The following is a 20,388-nucleotide window of genomic DNA, read 5'->3' as shown; positions in this document are numbered from 1 at the left end:
GATGCTCAGATTACGAAGGACTTAATGTTAGAGTCTCTCAGACGGAGTCTTTCAGAGGCTTGTATGTTTGGAGGGTTGACCTGTTAGAAGAGTGTTGAAGTTAGAGGTTTTATGGCCAGAAAAGTGCCAGATTCACAGAGCTATTCCATGGAAACATTCTCTAGACTAGGATGGCCTTATGGTCAGAGCCTCAGTGACTAAAATGAGGTTACAAACCCTGAAATAAAGATGTGCGAGAGCCCTGAAGACTAGAAGGGTTTCATCTGAAGAGCTATTACATTTGGAGGATCTATCCGCTGATAGTTGCTCTGAGTCGTAATCTCAGGAATTATGTCAGATCAGTGGCGCAACTGTCATTGGGCAGATTGGACTTTAGCCCCTTCCCCCGACCCCCAGACATTTTAGGCTATGTTGACTTGACCTGGCTGACCTACAGAGTCGTGGCAGGACAGGACAACGATAATTAGTACCTGCGGCTGCACAATTAACAAACGCCTGGCAATTACTAAAAGTTTAATTGTTTGCACCTGCATTATTATACATACATTTTAGGCAATTGAAATCATGATGGCCGGTTAGTATTTGCATGTCAGGGCAGTGATTGGAAGGGTAGAGGGGACACGAGACGGCTCATTCTCCCAGCAGTTCTTAAGTGTGTGATTTCAGACGTGAAGAGGAGAGTGAACTGCTTGTAACATTGAGGCTGCACTAGAATAGTCTCATTGGAATGTGTAAAGAAGTATGATGCTCCCACACAAGTTTGTCCCTACCCCACCGTCTCTGATGTTAACGCCCCTGCCAACATTTGAAGGGTTAGCCCTCCCCTCCCAACCCTGATATTTTAGTCTAGCTGCAACCTGTGTCAGATTCAGAGTCTGTCTGATTAGATGTTTCAGACCCCCTTAGCTCCGAGTTGTTGCACCTGAAGAGCCCTTACTGTACTGGTGGGGGATACACCAACAAACAGATGACTTGCAGATTTAACTAAAGATGAATTTCATCAACAAAATTAATTGACTCAAGCACTGTCTGCTCCTCCTTCCAACCTAGATGTCTAGTACCTACCTGAAGCTCAACCTTAGGAAACCACAACCAAGCATGCTCAAGTCCAGAATAGGCTGACTGACAAAAAGCTCAAAGATTTACACCTCAACTCTCACCCAGTTCAAACTCTCTCAGCTTTAAAATGGACTGGCTGCTCATTTGAAACAAACATCACACCAAGAAGAAACACACAGCATGGTAGCATCATGTGATTCACTGCAAGTAAAGACTTTCATCCCTGTCCTGAGTTTTCGAACAGTTGTCCAAGTCCTGATTATAACCCACCTAGATGGTGGCAATGCCCTACCTGCAGGAGGCCCAGATGCCCCTTTGGCCCCTCTGAAAACCAATCAACACAGTGAAGCTTGCCTCATCACAGGGCTAAGAAAAGTCAACCATTTCAACCCCATTCTAAAGAAGCCACACTGGCGACACCTTCATGCATTAATCAGGTTGCAGACAGTCACAATCACCTGCAAAGCAGCCACAACCAAAACCCAGCTCTAGCCTGCCAACAAAATCACCATCTCTGAAGGACAGCATGCCACCACAAGATTACCAGAGGATGGAAACAAAGAACTGCCATAGGGAAAACAACAGGGAGCAGCTCTTTTCTCACTGGAACAAGTTCAGAATGCAGCTACAATTGCCTTCTGGCATTTCAGGAAGGACCTGAATATCCTCCTCTATGAAGAATATCTCACCAAGTATTGCTTGCTCCATGAAACCCTAATTCTCCCCTCTCGCTCCATGCACCGCCTGCGCCCCATCAAATATCCTGTTATCCCAACACCCATACTCGTAGCCCCAGGCTATGTTGCTTCCTAGCTAGGTTTGCGCCTTATTCATCCCACACAGACATACATGACCAGAGGAGTACTCTCACACCAAAATCCCACACAACAGGAGAGTGCAGTCAGAGCCAGCATACTACAATGCGGCACAAAAACAGCCCTGTATCTGTAAAGCGTAACAGATGATAGAAACACCCACAGACCAGGCAAAAGAGATCCGTGAATGGATCGGTAAGTTCTACGCCCCCAGCAAGACCAATGCTAAAAGTGCCACATATATGAGAAAAACATAACTCTGGAAAGTTTTGCCCATTCTGAATAACATCTTGCTTGTGTGAGCGTATACAAATATTGGGCTCAAGAAAGCACTAACATGAAGATCTGAATGTGGGATACAAAAAGATTATATTTTGAACTGGCCATGCGAGAACTTTAAGTTCGCAACTTCGACATATATTTTTGTGGGTCATCAGGTGTCACAGAGGCTACAGACATGCCCCTCCCTGCCCACCTGCACAACATTGTGAAATTGGCCACTGTAATCTTCAGCTGGTCCTGGCCATTCCAGCAGTGCATGGACTAGCATAGCCGACAGGATCAACAGTGATTTTAGTGTGACATTTGAACACATATGGATTAGTCAATACACGTCATAAATAGTATAAGTTAGTTTAGTTAATATTTCTAAAATGCACCAAATGCTGTACTCAATGCATCATTTTAGTAAAAACAACAATTAAAAGTCAGTCATAATGCAGAAATGAAAACCCAATTTGCCAGAACAAAATACACCTGTAAAGATCATATGCGATATTAGATACTTTGCGATTTCTGCTCATATGGCCATTTACGTCATTCCCTTTGAAATAGTAAAAAAGGATGTGGAATGAAGTGAAAATATATGGGAAGTGTGGACTGGGAGAAAGGTTGAAACTAGAAGAGCCTAATTAAATAACGACCATCAAACTGTAAATGTTACCTTACTTTGGTTGGAACGGAAATGGGATTTTATGACAGTTCAACATGATAGGTTTACTCTTGGCGACTTGCCCAACTGCATTTTAAGGCGGCCACATACGGAACGTTCTGCACAAATATGTAGCGATAGGTGGAAGATTAAAAAAAGAACAAATTATCCTAACAATTGTAAATGTACTATATGCATTGAAAATCCATCTTTGCTGATCTGTATAAAACCGCCTCTGCTCTGGACTGAAGGCGCCTCTTTCTCACTCTACTGATGATGGGCACTTGTCATGAAATGCTGCTGACCATGCAGTTGGAAGCCAATAACACCTGACTTCATTATGTTAATTCCAGCAAGTTGCCAACACCTTGCTGGAATGTTTTGCATTTTTTAACTGCAGGTTTTCCAAAAGTTAAGATGAAATTGGGCAACTTCAGAGTTGCAAACAATTTCAAGAGACTTGTGCAGAGACTTGTGTAATGCCTATTTGTGTAACAGGGCAACATTTTCAGTATAGTTGGAAATGTGCACAACAAGCTCGACTTGTACATTGAAAAAAAGGAAAAATAGTAATGTACTTCAAAGTAACTTTTGTTTATGAATTAAGTCATCCCTTCACATAATTACACCATCCAAGACCCTGAGAAACGTTCGAGAACGGCTTTAAAAAAAGCGACCCAATACTGTGCAGACTTCTGTGCAGCCCAGCAGGGGATCCCATTTTATGCTAAGTGTGCTGGTGTGAGATCACTGATCTAGCCTTTACATATTATACTGTCCATGTGCACAGCTCCCACAGAACATTTCACAAATGTTTCTGTTTGGAATGGAAATGAAAATGACAGTACATCCCCCATTCATCCTAACGTGATTGGAAGATTATGTGGCATGCTGATGTTTTAAACGGGTTCCATTCTTAGAAGGTGCATAACACATTTCCACCAAATGCTGGCACCTTCCCCCTCATCAGGCCTAAGGCACTACATTTAGAGGAATGGCCTGGCCTCCTAGATAGGCCATATTTATACACAATTTGGAGTTTTTCTGAAATAACTCTCCAGGGGTCCCTAATGTGAAGGGAACTAAGGTCACCCTGCTCCTAGGGTTACGTGCCCTCTGTGAGACCATGGGTCTATTCTCTCGTTTGTGCCAAACCTGTCAAAATAACTTGGCAACATTAGCTTAGGCAACAGTGGGCTGCAAAGATGAAGCAATCAGGCTGTAGGACTTGACCTGAAGCAGCATACGTGAGTCTATTCTTGCTAAAGTGACATTTTCTGACAGTCCAACACGTCTGGCAAGAGGCAATAAGAGTAGTTGTAAAACAAGGCCTCACACAACATTGAATTTCCCCGGCCCAGACTTTCAGATATGTATATTTTCTTCCTGACCACATCTGTCGATTGTGAGAGCTTCCAGGCAACATTAAAGCAAAGGAAAAATTAGAGGAGCCCACTTCCAGGCTCCTTGCAGGGAGAAAAGTTGAAGTAGGTATTTATTTTGTATTTGGGTTTTATATAGTGCAGACCTAGCTAGGGAGCAACAGAGTGTTGTACATGTCGCTTGAAGGTAACACATGTTGTAACCCTTCATTACCTCATATATCATGTGATGTTTCGTCCTTGGGATGTGGATGTGATGCAGGAACGCAAGGAGCATAGGAGGCACGTAGGCAATGACTGAAGAGTAAGATCCCGAGTTCCTTCCCTAACTGCACACGTGTTGGTGTGATCTGGATTGCTACTGGGATGGTGTTCCCGTACGCAAGGGCACAGCTAGAGAAGGGCCATTTTCTTCTGTTTTCCCCTTTCATGCAAGTTTGGCTACAGGTCTAGCAATGGCCTGGCTCCCTGAGGAGTGCAACCTACCTGAGCTACATAGATTTGAAGGTAGGTAGGCAGATGGGAGAGCAGTGGTTGCCTTATATTTACTGCAGGCAGTCGTAGAGTATTTTGCCTGGGATGTAAAGCAAGTGCAGATGATTTTGGATGGGAAAAATGTGATAGAATTTCCTGTTAGCATCACCCAACATGTCATGGTATGACTCATAAGTTGGGCCACGTGCATTATCCCAACAACAGTGAAGGCAGCATTTTTCCCCATCGATATGAGATATTACCCAGGCCTGGATAATGGTTCTGAAGTTCTCGCTGGGAATGAAGGGTTTTTATCCAGGGGAGGGTTAGCTGGCATTTGGTAGGAAATGTGGTTTGGGCCCTTGGTGGGAAAGGATTAAAGGCTCCAATTATGCCAGTGCTCTCTACAGTGTTATTTGAATTGCATCCTTTGCCTACTAATCCAAACAACTGTTTATTTCAGCGTCAGAATGCTTCTCTTCACCTTCCAGTCTCCTCACCCCCTTTGAAGCCAAGGGATGGCAGAGAAGGTTTTGTGGAGCATTTCAAGGACTCCAAACTCCTCCTTTTATATTTCCCCCAAGCCTAATTTCACTGTGAAGAACCCCCTGGAAGGTTTGAACATAATTCTGAAACAAAGCCTACGGAACTGCCACAAACCAGAGAAGGAGAGGCTGTTGGGGGGAAATATCATTTGGCCTGTGGCTGTGTGTACTGTGGGAAAGGAGTATGATGCTTGTGCAAGATACTAGGGTAAACGTCTAAGAAAACAGGGGATTCTAGCCCCTGCCCTGATGAAAGGACGAAACAGCATCGGAGCAAGTTAGAATAAGGTATGAGGATGATCTCAGCCTGCCAACTAAATTACTACATAAGGTGACATGGTTGCCTGGGGTCCTCACATTTCAAGCAGCCCTTTCTCTGAACCAAACGTACTTGCTTCCTACAACCCTTCGCAAGTAACTTATGTTAATGAGTGGATTTTCCAGACTGCCCACATCCCTCATCCTTATTTCACATGGGGTGCAATGTACAGAGGAACTAGAGGGGATGGGAGAGAGAGTGGAGAGAGAGGGAGAGGTAGATTTCCAGTGGCAATATGAGAAAGTGAAATAGGACCGGTATTTTAGAGGACAGTGGTAGAAGTGCAGCAAGGATATCAGTTTGTTCTGCCATGTAAGGCCTACTGTCCTCTTCCCCCCAACTAACGGACCCCCCTCTAAGATCTTCTGCCAACTTTCACTAAACACATCAGACTTAATAGAAAAAATATGTCATGGCCTTCTAAATGAACAGGGTTCTCCTTGAGATGGAGGCGATTCATGAAAACAACCTCGGGAACACATACTCTATTACTTTAGCTCTAAGCGCCCTTACCTACACTTCAGCCACTGACCTAAAATGGACAAAGGTTTCCCCAGCTCTAAAAAGAAATTAATCGCATATGGTCTTTAGTAAAATTACATAGGACAGATAGCAGTAATTTGAGAAAAACAGTGATTTACCTAGCAAGAAATATATGATATGCCTTGAAAAGCACATGCATGCATTAACTCACCAACGGGGGGCTTGGTGGCTTTTTCATAATTTGTTCACTTGAAATAAACATCTGTTGATTCTTGTACAACATGAGAAAATTGGGATGTCAACAGAATGGCACTAAAATTCATATGCACTGATTAATGTTTACATCCACCATTCCTCATTTAACATTTACTCTGAATTATCAATTGTATACACACAACTGCTAATCATCATCATCATCGGGTCTATACGTAACACATTTTCTTAAAGACACTATATGTATGCACAGTAGCCATACAGGGAGTATGTTTACAATTCAATATGCAATAGCCTAGGGAAGAGCTTGAGACAGAGAACTTATTTTGCCCTACGTTTTACATCCATACACACAGTCTAAATTACTTTTTGGGAGTTATATCCCACTTCAAAAATAAATTGCGAAAAAGATGCATTGCTTGCATCGAATACTTCATCACTTAGCCTTATGCTCGAAATGGCCTACACTGGCCAGTGAGATCAGTTGGTGCAGAAACACCCGTGTAAGCAGGTTGCATTACCACGCAGTCAACGGTTCTCATAGGTCAGGGGTCTGCAACCTTTAGCTCACCACATGTTTTGGACTTCAACTCCCATCACCCCTATCCAGCATAGTGAATGGTGAGATATCATGGCAATTGTTGTTCAAACCATTTGGAGATGTGCAGGTTGCAGCACTCTGCCATAAATTGTCACTGTGTCTCAAGAGCTCGAATGATATTACCATCCATGATTCTTGATTTGTCACCAGTGTTCTCTACCTATTAAAGGTTATTTTAAAGATGATTCAAGTCAGCTAATATTCAAATGAAAGGCCTATTGTATACAAAGACAATGGTTTATGACGATTTGAAGACATGCACACACTTCCTAAAGACACACCAATATAAGTGTATAACAGGATCAAATGAGGAATGGCCTAAATAAATAAAAATAACATTGCAAAAGGAAATTGTGGAACAAAAGAACAAAAGGAAATTGTGGAACAAGAGAACGTTTGATGAACAGTTCAGCATTAATTAGACAGAAGGTAGGAGTGAATCCAGTAATTATTTTATTTAGGGTAGATGTTCAACATGATGTGCAATAAAAAAAGATTGCTTCAGAGAGCCAATAAATATTATGTATGAGGATTGTGGTCTTTCATTTATTTGTAGGTTTCCCCCTTACTTTATGGGCTTCTTTCATATGGACCAGGCATCTGTAGCAATGGAAAAGCAAGTTTCATTCCACGGGGACCGGATTCCACACATTGGCCAATTATTGACAGCCAGAGCCATCCTCCCAATGAATGATAATGGATGTATTTCCAATTGACTACAATGACATCACATGAACTTTACCTTACAGTTTGACCCCTTAACAGTAGAGCCGATTTCGGTATCACTGCTTCTAATGACATGTTTATTTTGAAGAAAAGTACTGTCTGGTTTGATAAGGAATGCACTATAGCCAGACATGCACCGCTTCCACCTCATGACACAATGTGACATAAACGAACACACCTTGAGATAATACAGCATTGTTTAAAGTAAAACCAGTGGCCTGTGAGAACAGCGTGGGCGTTACTGTAGGAGACAAACGGAAGAAAATACGTTGGGCAGTTTTGGAGGTTGGTAGCTCTTGTGGCAGACAGATGGAGGCTGCAAACATTGAAAGTGGGCTCGAGTCTTGATGGAAGGTTTATCTCTTGGAATTATGTGCCAGTGATATAATCGATAGACGTTATCTTCCTTGTGGTCCAGTGTTTTCTGGCATTCAGGATTTCTATTCCGCAATAGACAGTATAAAGCTTCATATACACCTAGCCTAGATGGGGACCCTGGAGCAGTCTTTATGCTGAATCCAATATGGTGGGCGATTCCCTTGTTTATTGTCTTTTCAGAAGCAATCTCCTTACAACTAATGGCATCCCGAGGTCAGTCCTTGCAACAGACGCTTTGCAAAAAAATGGTCCGAGAGGCACCTCTTGTTCATTTACACTTTCACTTTATTAGACGAAACAGAAATACAATTCTGCAAATTACTATTAAGGTTTCTTGAGAACTGGACTAAGAATGCAGACCTGGAGCTGAAGTTACAGGTCTGCATCTGCAAAGGACAAGGGACAAAGGATTAATACTTCACCCTGCCATTTGACACCAGATACCACGTGAAAAATGGTCTGTATATCTATTCTGTGTGGTCTTTTGGGTGCCATTTGACAGGAGGAATACCATCTAGGTTGTATTAAACACCAATGCATGAGGATTCCCGAAAGCTCTTGCTGACTTGAAGGTATTGTACCTGAAAAAATGGATGCGAATGAGACATGCATGGGCCAAAGTCAGGCTTTAGTTAAGTCAATGACTGCACTTTGTGAATAAACGCCAATAATGTTCTTGGTCAGGGATACAGTGTCAGGCCAACCCGTAAACACATACAAGATCATTGTCTGGGATCTTACCCTGCTCTGGCCACAACATAAGTTGAAATGCTAGTTTAAGTGGTACTATTGGAAAAGTCATTTAATTGTGGATCCATCCATGTTAAAAAATACATATATATTAGTGTTAGATTTTTTCAAAAATGTCTTGGTTGGCACTTTGGTGGTTAACATCTTCTGGAAGGTCATTCCAACATTTCGGGGCAAGTGTGGGAAGAAGTCTCCCACCAAATCGCTTTTTCCTGAGGGGTGTTGCACAGTATGACTTTAGAGGAAGAACAGAGGGTCCTGCTATCCCTAGCAGGGATAGGGTGGCCAGATATCTGGGGCCAATTTCCTACAGAGGACAAAAGGTGATGCGGATCAATTAAAATAATTATGCACTAGACGACCGACAGCTGCTGGAGGTCCTTTAGAATTGTGGAAATATCCTTGATTCTCCACGTGGAAGTGAGTACCTGCACAGCTCTGTTTTATATCAGCTACAAATGACTGATAATAAACTTTTGGGCTGCAACATATATGTTTTTTCAGTAATACAAATGGGGTACAATCAGTGCACTGATGAGATTGGTTCTCTGTTGTCAATCGAAGAAATAGACGATGTGTTTTAGTATGTCAAATTGCCTATCTTTGTTTAATGCTGCATTAATCTGGACTTGAAGGTCATGCCTGAGTCAATGATTATGCCTGACTATCTGCCCCGTTTGGTGGTGTTGGGTTAGGGCCCAGAATGTTAGGCCAGGCAGATGGTAGCTTGTGGCTTGGAGCATTGCCAAATGAAATTATCTCTATCTTGTCTTTATTTAGGCAAAGTGCTCAAACAATGTAGAATTCTGGACGAGCGTATCATTATGCCTTTAAATCACAGCTGGGTTAGAATTGGTATCAGTCACCCAAGACCTGATGTTTTTAAAGATTATTACCAGTTAACGAGAACAGGCTATGTTCTCCTGCTTTGAGCCCTGTGATACCTCTAAATATGCATTCTTGCTAGGGATAACAATGGTAACAACGGTGCTAATACTACTTGGATGTTAATCTAGCAACAGTGTTCTTAATGTTTTGTTTTCTCACTCAAAAGACTTTTGCAGTGGTAGATCAAAGAATCTTGTCAACTATTCCCCACATGCAATTCGATATTTGCCCGCATAACATTTAATTATTATCCCAACACCCAATTCTCTCCCTCGCACATTGCCTCTGCTGCTGGAAAGATTAATATCAATAATACAACATGGCTACAGTTATGTCCACCTCTTCACTCAGAGAAAAACCTGTAAGACCACCAAGAACAAAGCGAGAAACCAAGTCAAAAATGTATCCTAGGCCAAACCCTACCAAGGCCCATCAAATGAAAAATATGACACACATCTATTGAAGGACAAGATTAAGACCCTTTAGATGCAATGGGCACAGCACCCACCTGTGATAGCCCAATGCGAACAGAAGTAGCCACTTTGAGCAAAACGCGGTGAACCCTTCATTTAAAATTTGCAATCATTTTCCCCAGCGGTAATAAGCACCACACTTTCTGCCATCATAGATTGATCTGAGGAGGGCCACTTATCCACGATAGGCCCCAATCATGAGTGTGGGTGCTAATAATAGGGTGGATCGTATCTTCCCCAAAGGCCAATGCAGTGGATCAACACCTCTTTCATAATTCCAATAGAACCACCCCTGGGACCAAAGGCAGGTTTAGGCCATTCCCACCATATATGTAGAAGAGAGCCAGTGCCCCCAGATTCCTTGCAAAATGTTTCTGCGAAACCAGGAGAAATCTTTACCACATCAACATTAGTTTTTATATTAATTCTTTACATTTAATGCATTTTGTAGAGTTCTTAGTATGTATCCAGATACAATTACATTCTCTCTCTTTCAGGGCTCTCCACAGGTCGGCAACCCCTTCATTTGGTTCTTTGTTATAAGCCTGCTCCATAGAGACCGCTCTTAGAAAAGACTGCCCTTTTTTGTCTGTCCAGAGCGGCCCCCAAAGGGCAGGATTTTGTTCTACCAGGTAGTTTTACACCCGTTTCCACTGCTCTCCGTCACCACTCCCACCTCCTTGCACTGGCAGGAATTTCATTCTCTCTAAGGTTTCACCCTCGCACCTCAGTTCCTGTCCCTTTCCTACCCCGTTCCAGACCTTCACTCCACGAAAACATGCCCAAAACCCCATTCCCCTGCTTTCTGCTACCCGTTGGCACCAGTCTTTGCCGTTCTGGGTTTTGCTAATAGACATGGCTAGTGGATGTCTTTTGAAAGCTGTCTTTTCCCCACGCAGTCAAAAGCACACAGGCAAATGACCCGATACCCTTTACTCATATAACTCCTCTCTAACTGCTCTGTAGAGGACAAGAGAAACTTATAAATGCTTTATATTAGGCCCCATGGTGAAGTATTATTAGCTATCAATTATCAAACGTTAGGAGGTTCCTGGTGGGTGTCTCCCTATAAGGGGAAGGAAACACCCAGTGGCACAAATGGAGGTAGTGAGGGTTGTCAGATTTGTTTAACTTAAAATACTTGTTAGAATTAATGAAGGATTTGGTATATCCCCCTTGAAAATATTTGCATCACACCCTATATGCCTTCCACTGTGAAAAAGAATTCCTACGGAAGACTGGACAAAATTGATGGTTCCCTCGAATTAGGGTAAAGTGGTAGGAGGAGCTCAAGCCTAAGGGAGGTGCTCCCTTACATCAGCCCTCCAGCACCGACCTTGTCACTGGATTGAGATCGGCAGATGGCCCTTAATGGCCTGGCACTCAGACCCACCACCATGTTCATGTCCAAACATTCTTTTGTTAAGTCGACATTTCACCATTCCCCCCAGGATTTGCAGCTGGGAAAACCATTTAAGTATTTTATAAAAATGTGGGGATTTGTAGATCTCCTACTTCAAAGGGTGCAGACAATATTCTCCTGGATAACCTAGCTGCCCTGCCCTCCCCCCTCCTCTGATCCCCTCTGATCTTTTTGGGGGAGGGCTTTATATGGAGGGCTTGAAAAATAATTAGGGGACATAAACACCACCATTTTCAGAATCTGAATTGTACCCACCCAAGAATTTGAAGGTTTTCTCCACCTTGTTTTAATCTTTTCAATGAGATGCTGAAAGGTCTGTATAGCTTTGACAGATAAAAAAATGTTCAACTTGGTTATTAACAGGCATTCAATTATTGTACAATATACTGAACTTGTACCATTCATAAAACACCAACATTTTAGCATAGCCTTGTGTAGCTTATTTGAATTTCAAGAAAATGCATTCAAAATTAAAACATTTTCGGGATAGCATGCATTAATGTGTGAGTTGCGCGAAAATTGTACCCAGGGGTCAATGCTCATTTATCATACCGAGTGCATACCAATTTGGTTGCATGGTTGAAACATCAAGTGTATTTGCGATAGTATGTGGCTCTCTTTTTCACTTGCAGATGCCATGCTGGGACTATTTTAACTGTAAGAATGTCCATTTGTAATGAGCAAAGGTTAGACAGTTAACTTGTTGCAAGGGATTTTCCTACCAGACGTGCCCGGAGACTGTTTCAGCGCTTATTTTGAGTTTCTTTACAATAATAGCTTGTGTTGCCATTCATTTGCCGATGGGGAAACAGTAGGGCTTTCAGTTGAATGTTTTTTTTTTTTAAAGGCAGAAATCATTGCTCTCCGTTTCTAACAATTGGTTTGTGCTTGCATTGGTCACATTCGGTAACCAGTGCAATGCATGTATGAGTAGGAAGTTAAATGCTTCAGAAATTAAGTATTTATTTGGAAAGGGGTTAGAGGTTGGAGTAGAAAGTACAATGTGCTTCCCCCTACTGCTGTTTTCCTGGTTGTAGCTCTTTTTTATGTGGTCGTGGGAGGTAATTAGCAGTGGGTGGGTGGAGTTTTTAATTGGGTTAAATGCATGTGTGAGTTTTTTTTCTCCAGGCTTTTTATTTAAATATGCAAATGCAGGGCACAAGTAGTTATAAATTAGATAAAAACAAATGATCAACAACATTTAGCATGTGGGTATTGCTTTGCTTAACAGCTGTCTTCTACTTTCTACTTACTTTTTGATGTGTTTTTAACGTTGTGGTGCAGCAGAAAGCGTTTCTTTTCTTTCTGTGAGGGGGCAAGGGCCATGTTATGCCAGGTTGCATAGCAGGTAGAGCATGATTTATGAGTATTTCGATTCTATTCTATTGTATTCTAATACATTTTTGTAAAGCGCCAACTCGCCCGCAGGCCTCCGAGTGCTCAACCAGACAGTACAGACAAAAAACAGATAACAGAACTTACACTAAGGTAACGGACCAGTAGGTGGGAGGAAGAAGCCTACATTCCGCCTCCATCAAACAGATGGGTTTTGAAGGCTGTCCTAAATTGAGCGGAAGATGGCAGTTGTCTAATGGATAGTGGGAGATCGTTCCAGACTCTTGGCCCCCAATCATCAAAGGTCAGATCACTGTATGTCTTCAGTTTAAAACAAGGTTGTAATAGAAGATCCCTATCGTTGGAACGCAGGGTTCATTTGTGTGGCAGTCTCTTGATGTGTGACTGAAGGTACCTGGGGGCTGTGCCTGCAAGGCACTTGTATACTAGGCAGGATGCTTTGAACTGGACCCTTTTTGACGAACGGGGAGCCAATGCAGCTTTCTCCGAGCGTTGGATACATGGTCTCAACGTCCTAAGCCACACACTGCTCCAACAGCTCAGTTTTGGAGTGTCTGCAGCTTTTTTACATTGGCCATTGTTGTGCCGACCAATAAGCTGTTGCAGTAGTCGATCTTCAAATTAATAGTCACTGTTGCTATTAAAGCTCTATTGACTTCTGAGAGGTATGGTTGGATCTGCCACAACAAATAAGTTGTATATGTACAGCTGGGACTTACATTGGCAACCTGTTTTTCAAAATTTTGATTCCTGTCAAATAGCACTCCCGGTGTCTTGATGGAGCTGGAGACCTGGACGGTGCCCCTCCTACTAAGATTGTTTCATATTGGGGGTCACAAGTCTGGAGTTTAGCCACACTGCCAACAATTAGGATCTCCGTCTTCTTGTCATTGAGTGCCAAGAAGCTGTCTCTCATCCAGGTTTTGATGGTGTGGCGACTAGCAAGGAGTCCTGTTAGTTCCAGGAGGATCTGGGTGTCATCTGCATAATTTGCATATGTGACACCCAGACCGTCTAGGACATCAAAACAGGGCTTGGAGTAAATATTATAGAGCAGCCGGGACACGCTGAATTCCTGGGGGATGCCACAACTAAGAGCAACCTCTTCTGATTTGAAAACCCCATGAGCTACCTTTGCTCTCCTGGGTCCCACGAAAGATCTGAAGCAATTTGCTGCTACTTTCGAGCATCTGCCCACCTCATTTAGCCTGTCCGCCAGCCTAACATGATTAACAAGTTCAAATGCGGCGGACAGGTCTAACAGCAACAACATAGCTGCTTTCCCCTGGTCAACAATTCCGGTTAGCATGTATTTTACATCAACCAGCACCGTTTCCGTACCGTGATTTTTCCTTAATCCGGATTGTCCGCTAGACAGGAGGCCCCTCTCCTCAACAAAGTGTCATATTGTAGGCAGGCAACTTTGTCAATGATCTTACGGAGGAAGATGACTTTAGTTAAGGGGCGATAATTCAAAGGCTCCTGCGAATCGAGCCCTTCCTTTTTCAGTAAGGGGGTAATCCAGGCTTCCTTGATGCATTCTGGAACTGTCCCTTTTTGAAACAAGCGGTTTATGAATGATGTGACAAGGGCGGCTATGCTGAAGAAATATTTTTTAAACATGGGTGCAGGAAAAATGTAACTCATGCATTAGGTGGGTTTAAGATTTTAAACAATTGTCGATGTTTCTTCAAACTGTGACCTGGCTAAACGAGAAAACCTCTGTCAATTTCCTCCTCATAGCCGATTGTCCTGGCTTGTGCACCGGTCTCATGGCAACTAGGAAGGTTTGGCGCGATAGTCCCTTGATGTTGTTTAACCTTTTGCACAAAGCCAGGGGTGTTGCTAGGTGAAGAAAAGATCAGGGGCTTTGCTAATTTTGGGACTGTTGGTACTGGGGGCTAGCTAGCCTTTTTGGTTGAAACCCCTCAGCTTCTATCCAAGGCTACAACCAAAAGACTCGGGGCTATAGCCCCCTCAGACTCCCTCAGCAATGCCTCTGCATGAAGCTGTTGTGAATTTGATGAAACAATGCATCACTAACAACTGGCTGAAGTTCCTGAGTTTTTCCCTTGAACTCTCTAAGAATATTAAACAGCTCCCTGGTGCTGGATTTAGCTCCCAGGATGCATTCCTCCAGTTTAGCTTTTTTTTGCTCCAAGGATGGCAACTTTGTAATACTTGGCTGCTTCTTTATAAAGGGCCAATGTATTTGAAGTAGGGAACGTCTGCCAACCTCTTTCGGCGGCACGTTTGAGCTGTCTGGCTGCCAAGTCATCAGAAGAGAACCACTAGTTTGCGTTAGCGTGCATGTCTTTTTTACCTTGGCAGAATTTAAGGGGTGCCAACTTATCAAAGGCACAGTTTAAAATATTGCGTAGTTGAGCAGTATAAGAATCCAGTGAGACAGTGCCCTCAATCGCTAAGGAAATGGATGGAAAGGCCTCATAGGAGACATTACAGATATGTCTGCGCAGGGTACGTTGTGCATGTGCACAGGCTCTTTCAGTGACATAACCTGATGTAATGATGGAGAAGGAGGTGATGAGGTTGCGGTCGGACCAACAACAGGCTTCAACATTTATAGTTGAAATAATTTATTTTCTGGACAAGATCCAATCAAGTGATTTGTGTCCTTAATGAGTGGGGACAGTAAAACGTTGTTTGAAACCTACGATCTCCAAGAGGTTCAACAAAGCGCATGCCTCCAGGTCAGTCGGATTGTTGGCCCACAAATTTAAATCTCCTGCTACTGAAAATGGTGTCTTTGGTTTAATATGGGGGCCCAGAAAAGCCATAAGTTGCTCTCGGAAATCTGGCAGGGTAACTGGGGGTGGTAGAGGATAAGGAGAGACTGAAAGTGGATGTGGGACTCTGGTGGAGTTTGACTAGTAGGCCCTCACAGGCATTCAGTATCAGTATACTAGATACAAAGAAATTAAGATCGTCCCAGAAAATTATGGCACTCCCCCGCCCTCCGTTTTGTCCAACTGGGTCTGCATGAAGGGCTCTATAACTCCTTGGCGTGGCCAGCTGTAAAGAATGTAGGTTGGCCTCACAGAGTCAAGTCTCTGTCAGAAGCATTATGTACACATCAGCCGTCAGTATATAATCTGCTACTTCTTTAGCAAGTGCGGCTAGTGAGCAGGCGTTTAGTAACTCCGTTTTCAGATATGCACTTGTGCTGGGATAAGATTTCACCATCTCGGGGGTTATTGGGTAATTTACAGCGTCCTCCACTGTCTCTGATGTAACAGTTTCGCTCAAACCAGACTGTGGTCGAGGAGTTTCCCCCATAAGATCGTTGACATGGAGATTATCCAACAGGGGGGAGGAGTCTGAGGCGCGATCGTGCCTTTCAGCCTAGATAGGTGGTTTAGATGGATGCGTCTAATAAGGTAATTCTGTGATATGTTATCTGCTATTCCGTTACAATAGAATGCGAAACTGTAGAAACAACGTGGAATTACAAACACCTGGACTGCAGACAGAGCGTAAGCAGGCCCTCCTGCCTTCCCTGGCATGTACAGGCACAAACCGGCTCGTTAGCGCCAGGCGCATTCGTGCCTGCATTAGCGCCTGCGTTCGTGCCTGCATTCCAAATTTGAAAACTACATGAAGAATGGGAACTGTAGTTCCTAAGGTTCCAAGCCGTGCGTGCAGAAGAACAAGTTACTTACCCTTGGGTAACATTCTTTCGACTGGATGTTCCTACCACGTATTCCTCATCTTTGATATTCATATCTCGCCAGCTTTGCTGCTTTGGAAAATAAATGCTCAGCAGAGGGCGCTGTACACAACGGTGTGGTGCCGATGACTCTCGAGGGCCACCGTGGAGCATCAACGTCATCAGTAGTATAAATAGCTTGTGCAGCGCCCGTTGGATTCAGTTCTGTTTTTTCATTCCATAAATCGAGGAACTAACCAGGCGTACCCCTCGCAAGCTCTCAAGTGTAACAGTGTGTAAAACAAGTAAACTGTACGGTGGGTAGGCTGGGTGGGGTGATGAGGAATACGTGGGGGTAACATCCAGCCGAAAGAACATTACCAGGGGTAAGTAACCTGTTCTTTGAATAGATTGAGTCCTCCCATGTATTCCTCATCATTGATAGACTCCCAAAGCAGTGACAATTTGAAGGAGGGAGTACTATTTAAATCTATCGTGAATGGAATGAAGGACTGCCTTAGCAAAAAAGATCTCCTTGATTGGAAGAGGAGTCCAAGCAATAATGCTTAACAAATGTATGAACGGACGACCAGATCGTTGCAGAGCAGATCTCAATTATTGGGACACCCATTTGAAGAGCCGTGGAAGTTACCATGCCCCTCATGGAATGAGCTTAAAGCCCTTCCGGCGGGTCTTTGGCATTCGGCAATAGCTAGTGTAATCCACCAGGATATGGTTTGTTTAGTTACTGCAATCCCCCATGTAGGCCTGGTGTATCCCACAAATAGTTGATCATCATGGCGAAATTCTGCCATTCTTGCAATATAAAGCCCTTTAAGTGCCAGGCTATTATTGAAGTCTATGTAAAAAGGACGAGTATGCTCGCCCTTGGCACTTTTTTAAAGCCCTTTTTGCATCCAGCCTATGCAGCCTTTCCTCCTCCTTACCCAAATGAGGGGGAGGATAGAAAGATGGAAGGGATATCTTCTGCGACAGATGGAAGTCAGAGACTACTTTAGGCAGGAATGATAGTTTTACCCTTTATCCTTATGAAATGTAGTATGAGGAGGCTTGCATGAAAGGGCCAGCAACTCACTTACCCTGCAGGGTGATGTTAATGCCACAAGTAGTGCAGGAATATAAAGGCTCAAAAGGGGAACAAGTTAGAGACTGATTTAAATCCCAATTAGGGATATTAAATGGGATTGGAGGGAACACATTAGTGAGTCCCTTCAGAAATTGAACAATTAAAGGTATCTTGAAATAGGAGACCTCTTCAGAGGAGCACTTAAAAATGGAAAGCCCGGCCAGGTATCCTTTTATTGTTCCAATCTGGAGACCCGCATTAGCCAGATGCAACAGGAAAGAAAGCACCATAGGAGTGCATATTGAAAAGGATCCACATTCTTGTCCTTGCACCAGTTACTGAACTTATTCCAACAACACCGGTACAAAGATTTAGTTGCTGGCCTTCTGGCCGAAAGCAAAATCTCCATTACGTCATCCGGAAGGCCCCAATCCTTGTATCTCAGCCTCTCAGAAACCATGCCTGAAGGCTGTGTCTTGACCTCCGGATGGAGAACCCGACCTCCCTCTTGCAAGAGAAGATCCTCTCTTTGTGGAAGACATATTGGAGGGCAGATGGACATGTCCAGAAGGTGCGGGTACCACGTCCTCCAGGCCCAATCCAGGGCAATTAGGATCATGGGTTTCCCAAACTTTCTCAACCTTACGTGAGGAATCACAGGGACTGGAGAAAACGCGTACAGGAGTGGAAATTCCCAGTCAATTACGAACGCGTGCCGTAGAGCTCCTCTTCGAGGAAATTCCCTTGAGCAGTACTGGTCGCACTTCCGGTTGGCACCGGTCGCAAACAGATCCACTTGAGGGGTTCCCCAAAAGGTGAAGAGCTCTTGAATGACTTCCTGAGCTAGTTCCCACTCGTGGGGCACTGTGCTCTGCTTGGTCAGAGCGTTTGCCGCTGTGTTCTGCTCTCCGGCTAGGTTAACTGCAGACAGAGAGATTTATTCTTGTATTGCCCAGAACCAGAGCTGCATTGTCTCTCTGCACAGTGGTAGTGACCCTACACCTCCTCACTTGTTGAGGTAGTACATGGCTACTGTGTTGTCCTTCATTATCAGGACATCCTTTCCCCGTACAGAGGGCAGGATTGCCTTCAGCGCTAGTCCGATTGCTCTCAGCTCCAAAAGATTGATGTGTAGTTTGGAGTCCGATGGAGACCAGCGACCGCTGATTTTTCAGTTTGTTGGTGTGGGCTCCCCAACCCGTGAGTGAGGCATCCATCACTACCGTCATCTCCAGCCATGGTTGCCAAAAAGATTCTCCCTTGAGAACGTGATCCTTGCAAGGCCATCAAATCAGGTCTTGAGCAACACTGCTTGGTATTTGCAGTTGATCCAACATATTCCTGAAAATTGGGACCACTAAGTTCTCAATCGGGCCTCTGGCACCAGGAAAATGCATGACGCCATGAGACTGAGCAACCTCAAAAAATCAAAGGCCGGAAGGTGTTGGGCATTCTGTAATTTTGCTTCCATCTGCTGAATGTTTTGAGCTCTCACCTCAGGAGGCGAGGCTTTCCCAGAGGAAGTATCCAAGACCGCTCTGATGAACTGGAGTCTTTGGAATGGTATGATTTGGGACTTCTTGTAATTGAGGGAGAAGCCCAGTCTGTGTAGGGAGTGGCAGGTGATACTGAGATGTTCCTGGGCTTTTTCTCGGGTCAATGAGCCCTGATCAAACAGTCGTCCAGGTAGGAGTAAATGTGAATCCCCCCTCTACTGAGACTTGCTGCCACTACCATCATCAGCTGGGTGAAAACCCTCGGGGCAGAGGTCAGCCCGATTAGTAGAATTTGAAACTGATGTTGAGAACCGCCAACCGCGAATCTCAGGTACTTTGTGCTTGAGATGGATTGTCATGAAAGTAAGCATCCTGAAGGTCCAATGGTAACAGCCAGTCTGCGTTGGAGAGCCTGAAGAATCTGAGAAAGGGTAACCATATTGAACTTGTCCTTCCTGAGGAACTTGTTCAAGTTTCTTAAGTCCAAGATGGGTCTCAATCTGTTACGCTCACCTGGTATCCACAGGGACGCCACTCAGCCGGGTTACTTGCTGGTATACTTCTAAGTGGTGCCCAGATGTGGTCCGCGGGGAAGGTTCTGCCTGAAAATACAGGAGAACTGTGTTCAAGACTGTCCGACCGGGGTAAGTATCCTCCCTCCTCCCCCGTATCATTTCAGCCCCTCTGGGGCCCTCTCCTCACCTTGTGGTAGAGTTAGGCGTGCTCTCCGTCCTGCCTTCTTTGCAGGGGCGCATTGTCTTTCGTAGGCGTGTGCGGTCCAACTACTTCACTGACGCCGGCCTGTTTGATATCGTTCAGGTAGGTCTTATTGCTGTTCTTTAGTATTGTTGCTATCCTGCATGCCTTTCTTTGTTTAATAATGTTTCATTCTCCCTTAGGTATGCGGAGCTTCAGCGCGGCAAACTGGCTTGGTTGAGCATCGCTGGTAAATGATGGCGCATTAGCAGCGCTATGATGCGGTAGTAAGCATTATGCGCAGCGCTGCGATGTCTTGCCTTTGCTAACCTGTTTTTTCCTCCTTTCCTTGTAGGTCGCAGTGTTCTTCTGCACGTGTGCAATTTCCAGAGTGGTCCCAGCCGAGAGGCGACCAGCCAGGTAAGCCTTTAGAGCAGTTTGTAATACGCAATGTCTCTAATGCTTTCTTTAATGTTGCCTCTATCTTCCTCTTTCAGGTCGTTCAGTCCGGGAGGCGTGCAGATTCAAGGAAGCTGTTCTCAGGAGCTGCGAGTAGCTAAATATGAAGACTGCAGGTAAGATGCTGCTGCTCATGATGTTCTTTTTGTTTCCTTGCAGGTCCTGCT

At 44.1% G+C, this 20,388-nt stretch overlaps 1 protein-coding gene across 2 annotated transcripts in view; it reads right to left on the bottom strand.

Moving 5' to 3' along the window:
* DENND1B (DENN domain containing 1B) overlaps positions 1–20,388 on the bottom strand; it is a 2,623,009-nt gene that overhangs the window by 1,092,070 nt on the left and 1,510,551 nt on the right. Inside the window, exon 8 of one of the 2 annotated variants that reach the window (XM_069641511.1) lies at positions 6,220–6,279. The exons of the other annotated variant lie outside the window; for it this stretch is intronic. Coding sequence (XP_069497612.1) covers positions 6,220–6,279 — 60 coding nt within the window. The remainder of the gene's footprint in view (positions 1–6,219; positions 6,280–20,388) is intronic. 2 annotated transcript variants of the gene reach the window in all.

The sequence above is a fragment of the Ambystoma mexicanum genome, chromosome 1q (genome assembly GCF_040938575.1).
Source record: "Ambystoma mexicanum isolate Mex_15411 chromosome 1q, UKY_AmexF1_1, whole genome shotgun sequence".
In the NCBI taxonomy this organism is placed as follows: Eukaryota; Metazoa; Chordata; class Amphibia; order Caudata; family Ambystomatidae; genus Ambystoma; species Ambystoma mexicanum.
The sequence above is the reverse complement of the archived record's forward strand: the minus strand, read 5'-3'. Positions and strand labels throughout refer to the sequence as shown.